A 15028-nucleotide genomic window follows, 5' to 3' on the forward strand; every position below is an offset into this window, starting at 1 on the left:
TCCATGAGGGTCAGGGTCAGGTCTAGTGTGGGGCACGAACCTTCCAGAGAGGGGGAGGGAGCAGGACTGGGGGAAGGGGATGTGTGGAAGCACCGAGGGACAGAAGGGCAGGTGCTGACGGCCTGGCAGGAGCAGATGATCAGCCAGGGGCACGGTATCAGTCAGGAGCAGGTTATCAAGATCTCAGCAGAGCCGGGAATTCAGACTGGGAGATGCAGCCGCAGGCAGAGCTGAAGGCAGGGGCCGGGTTCCTCACCGGGAGAGGGGAGAGATAAGGGCCACATAAACATTTGGCCTTGGATGGGCCTTTTCCCCTTCAGGCTCCGGCAGCGCCTGTGGCGTCTCTCCCTCCGTCAGGATTCAGCCTCCGGCTCTGCTCCCTGTTCCTGGGCGCCCTGACAGACACGGGGTGACTCCAGCCCCATTTTGGGGGAGACAGTCCTGATGCTGCGCTCTGGCACAGGAAGATGAGCTGAAGTGAACTAACCCCGTTCTCTGGAGGGGAGGAACCGGCTCTCCAGCGCTGGGGGTGCCCTGTGAGGGCAGCCCCGACACCCCAACATTGACCCCGCTCCCGCAGGAGCTCCGGGCCAGAGCCCCGGGGTCACCTTTCTGCGACCCGTGTCGCTGTCACCGGGCACAGCTCAGGGATCCAGAGCAGCAAAACCCTCCAGGAGCCCCCGGCAGCCGCAGCACGGCTGGTCCCACGGGCATCGGAGCCCTGCCCTTGGGACGGGCCCGGGACTGAGCCCCGGGGCACGGCCCGGCTCTCCACACCTGGGCTTCCCACCCCGGGGCACGGCGAACCCCGCTCCCGGGCCCTCCCAACGGGGCACAACGAGCCCGGGCTCCGGCTCCTGGCACCCTGCACCGGGACACGATGAGCCCGACCCGCTGCTCCAGACGCCCCCGAGCAGGGCACGGTGAGACTCCCGAACCAGCAGGGGCACGGTGAGATCGGCTCCCCGCACACCGGGGCACGGTGAGATCGGCTCCCCGCACACCGGGGCACGGTGATCCCGGTCCCCGCACACCGGGGCACGGTGAGCCCGGTCCCCGCACACCGGGGCACGGTGATCCCGGTCCCCGCACACCGGGGCACGGTGAGCCCGGTCCCCGCACACCGGGGCACGGTGATCCCGGTCCCCGCACACCGGGGCACGGTGAGCCCGGTCCCCGCACACCGGGGCACGGTGAGATCGGCTCCCCGCACACCGGGGCACGGTGAGATCGGCTCCCCGCACACGGGCACGGTGATCCCGGTCCCCGCACACGGGCACGGTGAGCCCGGTCCCCGCACAGGCTCCCGCACCGGCACAGCCCGCACCGAGACAAGGCGAGCCTGGCTTTCCGCACCGGCACACCAAGCGCTGTGGCATGGCGAGCCTGGCTCCCCGGGGTTCCCCGCACCGGGCTCCCCGGGGCTCCCCGCACCGGGCTTCCCGCACCGGGCTTCCCGCACCGGGCTCCCCGCACCGGGCTCCCCGCACCGGGCTCCCCACACCGGGCTCCCCACACCGGGCTCCTCACACCGGGCTCTCCGCACCGGGCTCCCCACACCGGGCTCCCCGCACCGGGCTCCCCACACCGGGCTCTCCGGGGCTCTCCGCACCGGGTTCCCCGCACCGGGCTCCCCGCACCGGGCTCCCCACACCGGGCTCCCCACACCGAGCTCCCCACACTGAGCTCCCCACACCGGGCTCTCCGGGGACTCGCTGCCCGCACCGGGCTCCCCACACCGGGCTCCCCGGGGCTCCCCACACCGGGCTCCCGGCTCTCCGCACCGGGCTCCCCACACCGGGCTCCCCGCACCGGGCTCCCCGCACCGGGCTCTCCGGGGACTCGCTCCCCGCACCGGGCTCCCCGCACCGGGCTCTCCGGGGCTCCCCGCACCGGGCTCTCCGGGGACTCTCTCCCCGCGGAACCGCTCCCTGCATCGCCCTCCAGCCGCGGTCCCCTCCATGCCCTGGGCACCTGCGGGAGCTCCGGCCGCCGCGAAGGGCGAAGGGTCGCGCTGGGCGCCCCGCAGAGCCCGGAGCCCCGCAGGGCCCGGCGGCGGCGGCTCCATCCCGATTCCCCGGCATCCACATCCCATCTCCCGGCGTCCCCCTGCCCGCATTCCCATGGCCGCCCTCCGGCATTCCCATCCCGCCGCGCCCGGCTCCCACCTGCTCGCGGCGCTTCTGCCAGCGGCCGCAGGGACTCTCCTCCAGCACCTCGCTCTCCTCCTCGCTCTCCTCCTCCTTCTCCTGCGCCAGCCGCGCGTCCGGCTCCGGCACCGCCATCCCCGCCGCCAAGCGCGCCCTGCGGGCTGTGCCCAAACCTGCGGGGCTGTGCCGAGCTCAGCTGTGCCGAGCTCTAGTCCGACCCGATCCGCTTCGATCCGACCCGATCCGCTTCGATCCGACCCGATCCGCTCCGACCCGATCCGCTCTGAACCACGTCCAGCCGAGCTGATGCGCGCCGAAGCGAAGCGAACGGAACCGAGCCGAAGGGAGCGAAACGGAGCGGAGCCGGGCCGAGCCGAGCCGGGCCGATCGCAGCGGCACCGCACGGCTCCGCACCGCCCCGAGCCCCACCGCGCTCTGCCGGTGCCGCGCGGGGCCGGCCCGGGCTCGTCCCGCCCCGCTCCGGACGTGCGGCCGCGCACGCCCCGCCCCGCCGGGAGGGGCTCCGGCACCCCCGGCACCCCCCGCACCCCCCGACACCCCCCGGTACCCCTCGGCACCCCCCGCACCCCCAGCACCCCCGTACCCCTAACAACCCCGCACCCCCCGTACCGGGATGCGCCGCCGGGCTCCACCCGCCCCGGGGCCGTGCAGGGTCCGTGTCCAACCCCCCGGGCCCCGCACCCGCCGCTTGCCCCCGCCAGGGGCCCCGGGGCTTGTCCCACCCCTCGGAGCCCCGGGCCCGTCCCATCCCAGCGGAGCTGCCTTGCCCAGCCTCCCCCCGGCCGTGCCCCCTCCAGCCCCATCTCGGGGGGCTCCGTCCTGCCCGCTCCCCGCAGCCCTCCCTGGACGTGCCAGGACCACCGCGGCATCTTCCCGAGCAGCCACAGCCCCCCGCGAGTGCCGGGGGCTGCACCTCTGCGGGACCCCCTCGCCGGGCCCTGGGCACCCCGAAAGATCTGAAAACAGATGTTTTCATTCTAGTCTCTGGCTCGTTAGATGGTTGGGGGTTTTTTTGTTGGGTTTTTTGTGTTTGTTTTTTTTTTTTTTCTTTTTTCTTTTTCTGGCCGTCTCCAGTTACTTTTAGCCCGACCATTCCTTGTCCCACCCTTCTTCCGTACGGTACTGGCGCCTGGCTGGCTTTGGCACGTCCTCCTCCTCCAGCCTGTGGCTGCTCTGGCCGCCGTGGTTAACCGAGAGGGGCACGGCCAGGGTGGCTCTGGGCGAGGTGACAAAGGACGTGCACACCAGGTATGGCCCACAACACCCCGGCAGAGGAGAAGGGAGCAGGAGCTGTTTCCTGGTGTGGGCCACCACCAGGTCCTGCTGGGCCACCAGCTGGGCTGCTCTGACGGTGGTACCAGGGTAAAGGGTGCCCCCAGGAACAGCCCTGTGGCACCGCCGTGGGCACTGACAGGGCCCTGTGGTGGCCCCATGCCTGAGCCCCCCTGGGTGAGTCCCCGCTGTCAGTGTGGCCCCGAGCTGGCCCTGGCAAAGGTCCCCCCACCATCCCCGCCCGGGCCACCTCCCATCACCCATCCTGCCCCGCTGTGCTCTGTGCCAGGTGCCAGGAGCTCCCACGGGGGTGACCTTGTCCCCTACCTGCCAGACACGGCTGGAAGGGAAGTCAACCCCTGGCTCTTATCACAGCGAAGTCTGCGAATACGCTCAAGGACAAGGAATAAAAATGTTGCAACCAAACACAAGCCACGCACCACACCCAGGCACCTTTCCCATCTGCCGCATCTTCACAGCCCCTGTAGCACTTCCGTGACCACTTCCCAGCTCGGCTGGCTCCGGTTCCCCTGTGACCATCCCCTGTCTGTGATTCTCTGTGGAGCTGCCTTTCATCGCCTCCAGCTCCCCCCAAAAAGCGATGAACAATGGGTTGGCAGAGTTTGCTGATGCCACTGGAGCTTCTGGGTGGTTTGGCTACAGCGCTGGCTCTGGTGGCACAGGGAGGAGTGGCAGAGGTGTGGACAAGCTTTCACACAAGAGCAGTCCCTGAGCTGGGAGAACAGCTGAGCTGTGGGGCACGGGGAGAGGCTCCTCACCCTTGCACACCTCACCTGCCTTCTCCAGATCCCTTCTCGCTCACTGGGGTGTCCCAGCAGAGCACTTCTGTCCTGCCTGCTCGCTCCAGGCGCGACATTCCACACGGGAATCCCGATGGAGCTGTGGAATTCACAGAGGAGGGAAATCTTTTACTGTTCCTGGGGGTGAGTGTTCAGTGTGATACACAGCGGAATTCGTTGCCACAGGGTGTTTGCAGCAGCCCAAGTAGATTTTAAAGGGATTTTAAAAGCCATTAGGCAAATTTGTGGGAGAAAAATTGATTGAGGGCTATTAACCAGAGACGCAGATGCAGCTCCTGGCTCCAGAGGCTCCGTGCTGTGGATTGCCAGGAGCTGCAGCTGATGAAACACAGCTTGGCCCGTGCTCGGCTCCTTGTGCTTTGCCTGCTGGCAGTGGGGTGCAGGGATGCAGGGACACAGGGTCTGAGCTGGGGAGCCACTTCCAGCTTCGTGGGGGGAAGCGTTTGGTCCTGAGGTTCCCGTGGATCTCCCACGTGTTGTCACCCTCATGCAGGACACATCCACGGCTGGAGATTCCCGTGTCCCTGGCCTGGCCCGGCCCAGCAGCTCCTACAGGAGTCCTTCAAGTCCTTTGGGGCACATCAATCCCCCTGGGGCTGCCCTGGATCTCCTTGTTCAAGGCTGGTCACTCTGAGCGCAGCATTCCTGCTGTGGGAACCCTCAGCTTCCTGGGACGGGAGCAGGGGCAGTGGTGTTCCCTCAGCAGTGACCATCTCCTGTGTTACCCATCACCCCTGTCCAGACAGCGTCACCTCCTCATCCTCAGTGTCCCATCCATGGACCTGTTTTTGCTGGAGGATGCACAGCAGCCATACCTGTCCTGCTGTTCCTTTCCAGGCAGGGGTCACACGGTCCTTCCTCCTCTGGCTGTCCCAGCCATCAGATCACCAGAGACAGGAGAAACAGGTTCCATCCTGGTGGCCTCCACACTCTCATGTGTGACCTCCTGCAGCATCTACCTGCCCCTGACTGCTCCCAGGGTTCCAGCTGGGAATTCTCAGGGGGAGCAGGGGCCGGGAAGTGCAGGGGGCCTGTGCTTGACCTCTGCCCGTGACTGCTGCTGAGGATGTGGGACACAGAGGATGTGGGACCCAGAGGATTTGGGACCCAGAGGATGCTCCACACCCACACCCAGAGCCCCAGGCTCTGCCTGCCTGGAGCTGGGCTCTCCACAACCCTGCCAGAGTGTCCAGGTGGGCAACAGCCCCTGGCTTGTTCCAGCCACAGCGTGGCTACTGTGGCTACGTGCCCAGGGCAATAACTGCCCGAGCTGGCACTGCTGAGGCACCTCCAGCCCTGGGGCAGTTTTGTGCCTCTCCCTCATGAAAAGAAGGACATTGAAGGGCTGAGCATATCCAGAGACAGGAATGGAGCTGGGAAAGGTCTGGAGCCCCAGGAGGGGCTGGGGGTGCTCACCCTGGAGAAAAGGAGGCTCGGAGGGGGTGAGACCTTCTCACTCCCAGGAGATCCCTGCCAGGAGGGGGCAGCCAGGTGGGGCTCGGGCTCTGCCCCCAGGGAACAGGAACAGGACAAGGGGAAATGGCCTCAAGCTGTGTCAGGGGAGGTTTAAGTGGAATACTAGGAATATTCCTTCCTGGAAAGGGCTGTCCAGCCCTGGCACAGCGGCCCAGGGAAGAGGTGGGGTCCCCATCCCTGGAGGGGTTTAACAGCCGTGTGAAGGTGGCACTTGGGGACACGGTCAGTGGTGGCCTTGGCTGTGCTGGGGAAGAGTTTGGCCTGATGGGCTCAGGGAGCTTTTCCAACCCAAACGATTCCATGATTCTCATGCCCAGGAGCTGCCTGCATTTCCTCCACCAGCCCCTACCAGGCCATTTCCATTGGGAATCCCCTGCTGTGGGGCAGCTGCAGAGACCTTTTGTCCCAGACTCTGCCCTTTCCCTCTGCCAGCCCCTCTCAGGCTGTCCCTCTGCTCAGTGTCACCTTCTCCTGCCACAGCTGGGTCAGGAACCTTGGGAGGGTCCGATGCCTCTGGCATCAGGGCTCCAGGAGGAATTGCTGCTGGCAGGGGAGCTCCCCTGGCTGTGCTGCCATCAGCCTGTCCTTCCCCAGCTCCTTCCTGGCTGCCCTGAGCACAGGAGCAGGCCAGAGCTCCTGGCTGAGCACTCTGGGGATCTCAGCAGTCAGATTATGGGTCTAAAGGCTCAGGTTTTGGTTTCCATCCAGGACTGTGGTGTGTGGGAGGCCAGGCAGGCAGGATTGCTGCTGGGGGTGAGTTCTGTCCCCAGCGCCCTGGGCAGGTGCAGCTGGGGCTCCTGTCACCCCTGTCCCCAGTGCCCTGGGGCTCCTGTCACCCCTGTCCCCAATGTCCTGGGGCTCTTGTCACCCCTGTCCCCAGTGCCCTGGGGCTCCTGTCACCCCTGTCCCCAGTGCCCTGGGGCTCCTGTCACCCCTGTCCCCAATGTCCTGGGGCTCCTGTCACCCCTGTCCCCAGTGCCCGGGGGCTCCTGTCACCCCTGTCCCCAGTGCCCTGGGGCTCTTGTCACCCCTGTCCCCAGTGCCCAGGGGCTCCTGTCACCCCTGTCCCCAGTGCCCTGGGGCTCCTGTCACCCCTGTCCCCAGTGCCCTGGGGCTCTTGTCACCCCTGTCCCCAGTGCCCGGGGGCTCCTGTCACCCCTGTCCCCAGTGCCCTGGGGCTCTTGTCACCCCTGTCCCCAGTGCCCAGGGGCTCCTGTCACCCCTGTCCCCAGTGCCCGGGGGCTCCTGTCACCCCTGTCCCCAGTGCCCTGGGGCTCTTGTCACCCCTGTCCCCAGTGCCCTGGGGCTCTTGTCACCCCTGTCCCCAGTGCCCTGGGGCTCTTGTCACCCCTGTCCCCAGTGCCCGGGGGCTCCTGTCACCCCTGTCCCCAGTGCCCGGGGGCTCCTGTCACCCCTGTCCCCAGTGCCCGGGGGCTCCTGTCACCCCTGTCCCCAGTGCCCTGGGGCTCCTGTCACCCCTGTCCCCAGTGCCCTGGGCACGGCTCCCTCCGGGGCCGGGGCTTGGACCAGGACCTGCAGACCCCAGGGTGCTGCTGAGCCTGGCAGGGCTGGCGGGTGCAGGGGCTCTGAAGCTGCTTCCCAGGGTGGGGGGCTGTGGGTATGGTATGGTATCCCCCATGGATCTGCAGCCAGCCTGGAGCTCCGTGCGTTATTCAGTGCAGGTCCCAGGTATGGATCCCCCGGAACCTGCTCCAAGCGTGAGCTGACAGAAGCGTGGGGCCCCTCTCAGGTCAGTTTGTTTTTATCCCTTTCTGGAAGCTGTGCAGGCCCTGGGGCTCGGGGAAGGGCCCGGCACTGTGCAGTGTCACCATCACCCCCCGAGGAGCAGGGCAGCCCCAGCACAGCCCCCGTGCTGCTCCCCTGGGGCCGGGGGTACCGGGGCTCAGCAGCTCCTGCCTCCCTTCCCCTCTTGGCGTGGGTCTGTTTTTATCCACGCGGGGTGGACGGGCTGTGGTGATATTGTGTTATTGCACAGCTCGCGCTGTGTCGAGGTTTGGGTGCCAAACCGGCTCCGTGGATCTGGCAAACATCTTCCTGCTGCTCCTGAGAGCCAGCGCGGCCACGCACGACACCAGGGACCTGGTGTGTCACCGCCACCGGTGTGTCACTGCCACCAGTGTGTCACTGTGACCGGTGTGTCACTGCGGGACCCGGTGTGTCACCGCGGGACCTGGTGTGTCACTGTGACCAGTGTGTCACCGCCACCAGTGTGTCCCCGTGACCGGTGTGACACCGCCACCGGTGTGTCACCGCCACCAGTGTGTCACTGTGACCGGTGTGTCACCGCGGGACCCGGTGTGTCACTGCCACCAGTGTGTCACTGTGACCGGTGTGTCACCACCACTGGCGTGTCACCGCCACCAGTGTGTCACTGTGACCGGTGTGTCACCGCGGGACCCGGTGTGTCACCGCGGGACCTGGTGTGTCACTGTGACCAGTGTGTCACCGCGGGACCCGGTGTGTCACCGCCACCAGTGTGTCACTGTGACCGGTGTGTCACCGTGGGACCCGGTGTGTCACCGCCACCAGTGTGTCACTGTGACCGGTGTGTCACCGCCACTGGCGTGTCACCGCCACCAGTGTGTCACTGTGACCGGAGTGTCACCGTGGGACACGGTGTGTCACCGCGGGACCTGGTGTGTCACCGCCACCGGTGTGTCACCGCAGGACCCTGTGTGTCACCGCCACCGGTGTGTCACTGCCACCAGTGTGTCACCACGGGACCTGGTGTGTCACCGTGGGACCTGGTGTGTCACCGCCACCAGTGTGTCACCACGGGACACGGTGTGTCACCGCCACCGGTGTGTCACTGTGACTGGTGTGTCACCGCGGGACCCGGTGTGTCACCGCGGGACCCAGTGTGTCACCGCCACCAGTGTGTCACTGTGACTGGTGTGTCACCGCGGGACCCGGTGTGTCACCGTGGGACCCGGTGTGTCACCGCCACCGGTGTGTCACCGCGGGACCCTGTGTGTCACCGTGGGACCCTGTGTGTCACCGCCACCGGTGTGTCACCGCGGGACCCGGTGTGTCACCGCCACCGGTGTGTCACCGCGGGACACGGTGTGTCACTGCCACCGGTGTGTCACCGTGGGACCCTGTGTGTCACCGCCACCGGTGTGTCACCGCGGGACACGGTGTGTCACCGCCACCGGTGTGTCACCGTGGGACCCGGTGTGTCACCGTCACCAGTGTGGCCTCAGCCTGCCCTGCAGCTCCTCACCTGCAACAGCACCACTGCACACATCCACAGTGCGCAGCTGTGGGCCCCGCAGGTGCCAGCAGGGAGCTCAGGTGTGTGGATCAGGGGGTTCGGGTAGTTCAGGTGTGTGGATTAGGGGGTGCAGGTAACTCAGGTGTGTGCATTGGGGGTGCAGGTAGTTCAGGTGTGTCCATTAGTGGGGTACAGGTAGTTCAGGTGTGTGCATTAGTGGGGTACAGGTAACTCAGGTGTGTGCATTACTGGGGTACAGGTAGTTCAGGTGTGTGGATTAAAGGGGTGCAGGCCAGCAGGACCCCCAGGACGCGGGGTCAGAGAGGTCCTGGCAGACTGGAGCAGGCAGGGCAGTGTTCTGGAGCTGTTCCCACTGCAGCCATCGCTGCTGGAAACATCCCCGGGCACGGGGCGAGCCCGAGAGCCGGGAGAGGGGCTGCAGCCTCTGGAGCGGCTCCTTCTGTTCCTCCCGGCCCTGCCCCTGCTCCTGCTGGCCAGGAAACTCCTCTCCAGCTCTTCCCGAAGCGCTTCCAGCAGCGGGGAGGGAGCCAGCTGTGCCAGGAGCTGAGGCTGACCACGGAGCCTTGGATGAGCCCGTGGGCTGGAGCTGGCCAGGGCTGACAGCGGGGTAGCCACAAACCCCTGGGGAGGGCTCGGGACCTGGAGGGGACATCCCCGGGCAGGGGACAGCAGCAGGGGGAGGCACAGGATGGGCAGGGGGTGAGGGGAGGGCGCAGCCACAGACCCCGGGACAGGGCAGAGCTCAGGGAAATCCCTGGAGAGGGCAGTGAAGCCCTGGCACAGCCGGGGCGAGTCCCCGGGGATGTGGCACTTGGGGACAGGAGTCAGGGCTGCCCTTGGCCGTGCTGGGGACGGCAGGAGTGGGCTCACAGCGCTTTTCCAACCTCAGCAATTCCATCATTCTGTGGTTCTGAGGGCAGAGATAACAAAGGGAGGGGGGGTCGGGGCCCTGAGAGCGCTCTCAGCAGCTGCTCCCACCAGAGCTGTGTGTTGGAGGACAGCTGTGGTTGGGAGCAGGCTGGATGGGTTCTGGAGCAGGGGGATTGGTTTGGGAGCAGGGGGATTGATTTGGGAGCAGAGGGATTGATTTGGGAGCAGGCTGGTTGGGTTCTGGAGCAGAGGGATTGATTTTGGATTAGAGGGATTTATTTTGGAACAGAGGGATTGATTTGGGAGCAGGCTGGTTGGGTTTTGGGCAGAAGGATTGATTTTGGAGCAGAGGGATTGATTTGGGAGCAGAAGGATTGATTTTGGAGCAGGCTGGTTGGGGTTTGGATTAGAGGGATTGATTTTGGATTAGAAGGATTGATTTTGGAACAGGCTGGTTGGGTTTTGGAACAGAGGGATTGATTTGGGAGCAGGGGGATTGATTTTGGATTAGAGGGATTGATTCTGGAGCAGAGGGATTGATTTTGGAGCAGAAGGATTGATTTTGGAGCAGGCTGGTGGGGTTTTGGGCAGAGGGATTGATTTTGGAGCAGGCTGGTGGGGTTTTGGGCAGAGGGATTGATTTTGGAGCAGGCTGGTGGGGTTTTGGGCAGAGGGATTGATTTTGGAGCAGGCTGGTGGGGTTTTGGGCAGAGGGATTGATTTTGGAGCAGGCTGGTGGGGTTTTGGGCAGAGGGATTGATTTTGGAGCAGGCTGGTGGGGTTTTGGGCAGAGGGATTGATTTTGGAGCAGGCTGGTGGGGTTTTGGGCACAGCTGTCACACTTTGCCCGTTGTCTGGAGCTGGTCACGCACAGGGGACACCTGGTTTGTGTCAGCCCCTGCTGCCACTGGAGCCCTCAGCAGCTCCCAGGGGATTCACTGCTGCTCCACAAGGCCCTGCTCAGGGTCTCCTGACTCCTGGCCCCTCTCCCAGGGGTGGCAGCTGGGCTGGTGGAGCTCTTGGTGGGGATGGGCACAGCTGAGACCCTGATCCCATGGGAATGTCCCTGCCCTGGATCCTGTGTTTGGCTGAGAGGGCATTCCCTTCTTCTTCAGACTGTGGTTTCACTTTGAAATCTCTGCTGGCTCCTTCAGCCCTGGCCCTCTGTGACCCCACTGCTCCCCAGGACCCCCGGAGGAGCCCGTCCCCAGGCAGAGCTGGCCGAGGGCCCTGTCCCGCTCCCCCTGAGGGGACACAGGACGGGCAGGTCCTGGGGAGCTGAGCAGGGCACAGTCCCTGCCACACTTGGCACAACCTCTCCCATCCGGGGAGGACGAGCAGGAAGGACATCATGAGCCCAGCCTGAGGACTTTGGGCTGCAGGACCTCTCTTGGCTGTCACAGAGAGAGGAGTTTGGGCTGTCACATCACAGCTGGGGAGTTCCCTGTCCCAACAACCTTTAACATCTTTCTCAGCTTTGATAACGACAAAGACATGGAACCAGTTCAGTGGAAAATAGGATAAGGTTCATCATAACACTCTGGTTTGTTCCCTTTTTATCTGCCAGGTCAAACCTTTCATGGAGAGAAACGTAACAGAGCTGGTGTCAGGTGTGACCTCGAGCTGGGGAAAAGGTGCTGCAGACCCCAGGGCTCCATTGCTGAACCCCCTTTGTGCTGTTGGGACAAACCAGGACAGTTTGCACTCCCCAGCAGATCCCAGTGCCAGAAGCCAAAAAGGAAATTTCTGTCCCTGTGACAGCCTGGCTGCTGCACAGGGACACAGGGACACAGGGACACGTGCCCTGTCGGCCTCAGGGTCACACTGGGGTGTGCTGGAAGGGGAGACTGCGGGCTCTCACAGTCAGATCCATTCTGTATTTTTATCAACAGCCTTGCCAATAAACAAAGGGTATAAAGAATAAATAAATAAATAAACAAAGGTAGGGTGAGTGAGCTGAGCTGGGTGGTGCAGAGGGCTGGCACAGGTGACTTTGAGGCTGAAGGAGCAGTCATGGGACCGTCAGGAAGGGGCCCGAATGCACAGTCATGCCCCGCAGTCACTGAACAAACAGTTACGCTGTTATGGCATGGATGTGATTAAGAGGAAAAGGCCTGTGTGGCTTCAGCAGCCTCAGCAGGGATGGGGCTTCAGGTAATGAGGCCCTGGAGTGTTCTCAGCTGCCCCAGGAGGTGTTTCCAGAGGGGCAGAAGGTGCCAGGGGCCAGGAAGGGCTCTGTGTGCAGCCTGAGCTCCAGCCATGCCCCAAACCCCTGGATTCACCGTGGAAAAGGGGCAGACACAACTGAGGGAGGAACGCAGAGCAGGAGCAGCTCTGGCAGGACAGATGTGCTGGGAGATAAAATTGCCCAGGGCAGCCTTATCAGGGACAGACGGGGCCAGGAGTGGGTCTGCTCCGGCTGATGGAGGGATTGGCACGTGAGGAGACCGGGCTGGACACCCAGAGAACGTTTGTGGCTGCTGGAAAAGGAAGGGCAGAGCTGGCCTGGGAGCGCCCTGCCGGCCCCCTTGGCTGTGTCTGGGTGGGCTGGGGGTTCCAGGGGGGTCACGGGCCAGGCTGGCACCACGTTCCACCCTCCAGGGCACCGCTGCAGAGCTCTGTGGCCCCAATGGGTCCCTGCAGAGGGACTTTGCACAAGAGCAGGCAGTGACAGGGGACAGGGCAGGACGGCTTTGTGCTGAAGGAGAGTAGATTTAGATTGGGTATCAGTATGGAACTCTTCCCCGTGAGCGTGGTGAGGCCATGGCAGAGGCTGCTCAGAGAAGCTGTGGCTGCCCCTGGATCCCTGGCAGTGCCCAAGGCCAGGCTGGACGGGGCTCGGAGCAGCCTGGGGTAGTGGGAGGTGTCGCTGCCCATGGCAGGGGGTGGAAGAGGATGAGCTTCAATGTCCCTTCCCACCAAACCGCTCCAGGAGCGCACGGTTCTGTGCTCACGCTGCAGGGAAAGCCGCTGCGGGCACTCCCGTGGGCACAGCGAGGCATCTGCTGCTTTCCTGTTCCTTCCCCAGCAGCTCAGATCCCGTCCTGGAGCTTTTTCTGTCCCCCCTCTTCTCCCACAAGACCGAGGCGCTTCCCGGAGCATCCGCTGTGGTGCGACATTCCCGCAGGGATGGGGGACCCTGTCCGAGCCTTCCCTTCCCCCGTGCCCCCGGCAGCGTCCCGAGACCGCTCCGGTCCGTCCCGTTATGCAACGAGCTCTTAGCCATGCAAATGTATTCAGCTCTCCCCTCGCACAACCTCCTGTTTTCTTTCAGCTGCGTTTTTGGAAAGCCAGCGCTTCCTGTGGGAGTGCAAGCCGAGTCCCTGGAGCCATCCGGAGCCGCCCGGCTCGGCTCCCCGGGCAGGCTGGATCTGCCCCCGGGTCCCCGCAGCCCCTTCCCCACCATGCTGTCCTCCGTCCCCGCAGACCCCAGCCCAGCCCTCGGCGTGTCCCGGTGCCAGCGGCACGGGCTGGTGCCCCGGCCGTGCCAGGAGCAGCGACACGGAGCGCTGCGGTGTCACCGGCCGCTGGCTGCGGCACTGCGGGGAAAAGGGCACGGCAGCACCGCGCCAGGGTCCCCACGGTGCTGGTGGCTCTGGGAGCCACCGAAACAGCCCTGTCTCCTCGTTTGGTAGCCCTGATGGGTTCTCCTCCATGGCTTACTCCGAGCGCTTTGTGAGCCCACTGGAGCTTTTAGCTCCCGGGACACCCCGCACGGGGAGCTCCCCAGCCCGGCCACCCCGGGTGGGCAGAATTCCTGCCAGGGCCTCTCCTGGCCTCGTGCTGGATCGGCAATGACCCGCGACAATCCTAGGGCTTGAGAAGACACGGAGCACACGGCTGCATTTCCCATCCCAGCAGTCCAGTCATCCTCCCTCTCCTTCCCTGTGCCTCAGCATTCCTGTGCTTCATCATTCCTGTGCTTCATCATTCCTGTGCTTCATCATTCCTGCGCTTCATCGTTCCTGCGCTTCATCGTTCCTGCGCTTCATCGTTCCTGTGCTTCATCGTTCCTGTGCTTCATCGTTCCTGCGCTTCATCGTTCCTGAGCTTCATCGTTCCTGAGCTTCATCGTTCCTGCACTTCATCGTTCCTGCACTTCATCATTCCTGTGCCTCATCATTCCTGTGCTTCATCGTTCCTGCACTTCATTGTTCCTGCGCTTCTCTGAGACCTCACAGAGCGGGACAGTGGGGTGGGACAAAGGGATGGGATGGGACAGTGGGGTGGGACAGTGGGGTGGGACAAAGGGATGGGACAGTGGGGTGGGACAATGGGGTAGGACAATGAGATGGGATGGGACAATGGGATGGGACAGTGGGGTGGGACAAAGGGATGGGATGGGACAGTGGGGTGGGACAATGGGGTGGGACAATAGGGTAGGACAATGAGATGGGATGGGACAGTGGGGTGGGATAATGAGATGGGGCAATAAACAGCTCAGCTCATCCTTTTCCCTGCTCCCTTCTGAGGAATTTCCAGTCTCTCCGTTCCCTCTGCGGGGCAGCACCCCATGCCCTGTGGGCAGTGCCCTCGTGCCCCAGGCACTGCTGTTCCCGTGGGTGCCCCTGGTCACCTCTCACTGTCACAGAGGTCACAGCCCTGGCTCCAGTGTCCCTCTCTTTCGGTGCTCATGTGCCACGAGCTCCAGCAGCCCAGGGGCGCTTGCAGCCCCATCCTCCAGCCCAGGGACCCCGTTCTGCAGCAGAGCTGAGGGACAGGTCAGGTCCCAGTGTCCCACAGGTCACCACTGCCCCTGCTGTGCCTCAGGGTCCCGGCTGTCCTGGACAGGAGGTGTCTGTCCCTCTGTGGCTCCCCTGGGGCCGGGTGTTGCTGCCCACAGCCCCCGCCCTGGGGTCTCTGCCTGCTCCCCCTCAGGGCAGTCTGCAGCCCACCTGAGCTGGGTGCTGGCTCCACATGTCCCTGTCCTCACTCAGTGCCCCTGCACCGTGCTGTCCCAGGGCTCCTGGACACCCCCAGAGCCCCTCTGGGAAAGCTCTGCCGGGCCAAAGAAATCCCAACACAGTCAGAGTTGAGCCAGCAGGAGTTTAACCAAGCGCCCACCCCCTCCACACATGGCTTTGTCACCGCCGTGACACACGGAGGGACGCGAAGAGCAAAGTCCCACAGGTGCCCAGGACCCTCCTCTGCCGGGGTCGGCG

The 15028-nt window shown here is 64.5% G+C and overlaps 1 protein-coding gene across 5 annotated transcripts in view; it reads right to left on the minus strand.

Moving 5' to 3' along the window:
- NRBP2 (nuclear receptor binding protein 2) overlaps positions 1-2626 on the minus strand; it is a 29025-nt gene extending 26399 nt beyond the window's left edge. For 3 of the 5 annotated variants that reach the window (XR_015282591.1, XR_015282578.1, XM_086875216.1), the window contains exon 1: positions 2169-2611. Coding sequence is in view for 2 of the 5 variants with exons in the window: in XM_086875216.1 (XP_086731342.1) it covers positions 2169-2285 (117 nt within the window). In the remaining 3 variants the exon portion in view is untranslated. Of the gene's footprint in view, positions 1-2168 lie in introns of all 5 variants that reach the window. The other 2 variants (XR_015282602.1, XM_086875223.1) reach the window with 2 other exon arrangements.
- Between the last annotated feature and the right edge of the window lie 12402 nt (positions 2627-15028).

The sequence above is a fragment of the Cyanistes caeruleus genome, chromosome 1 (assembly GCF_971803275.1).
Source record: "Cyanistes caeruleus chromosome 1, bCyaCae1.hap1.1, whole genome shotgun sequence".
NCBI classification, from domain to species: Eukaryota; Metazoa; Chordata; class Aves; order Passeriformes; family Paridae; genus Cyanistes; species Cyanistes caeruleus.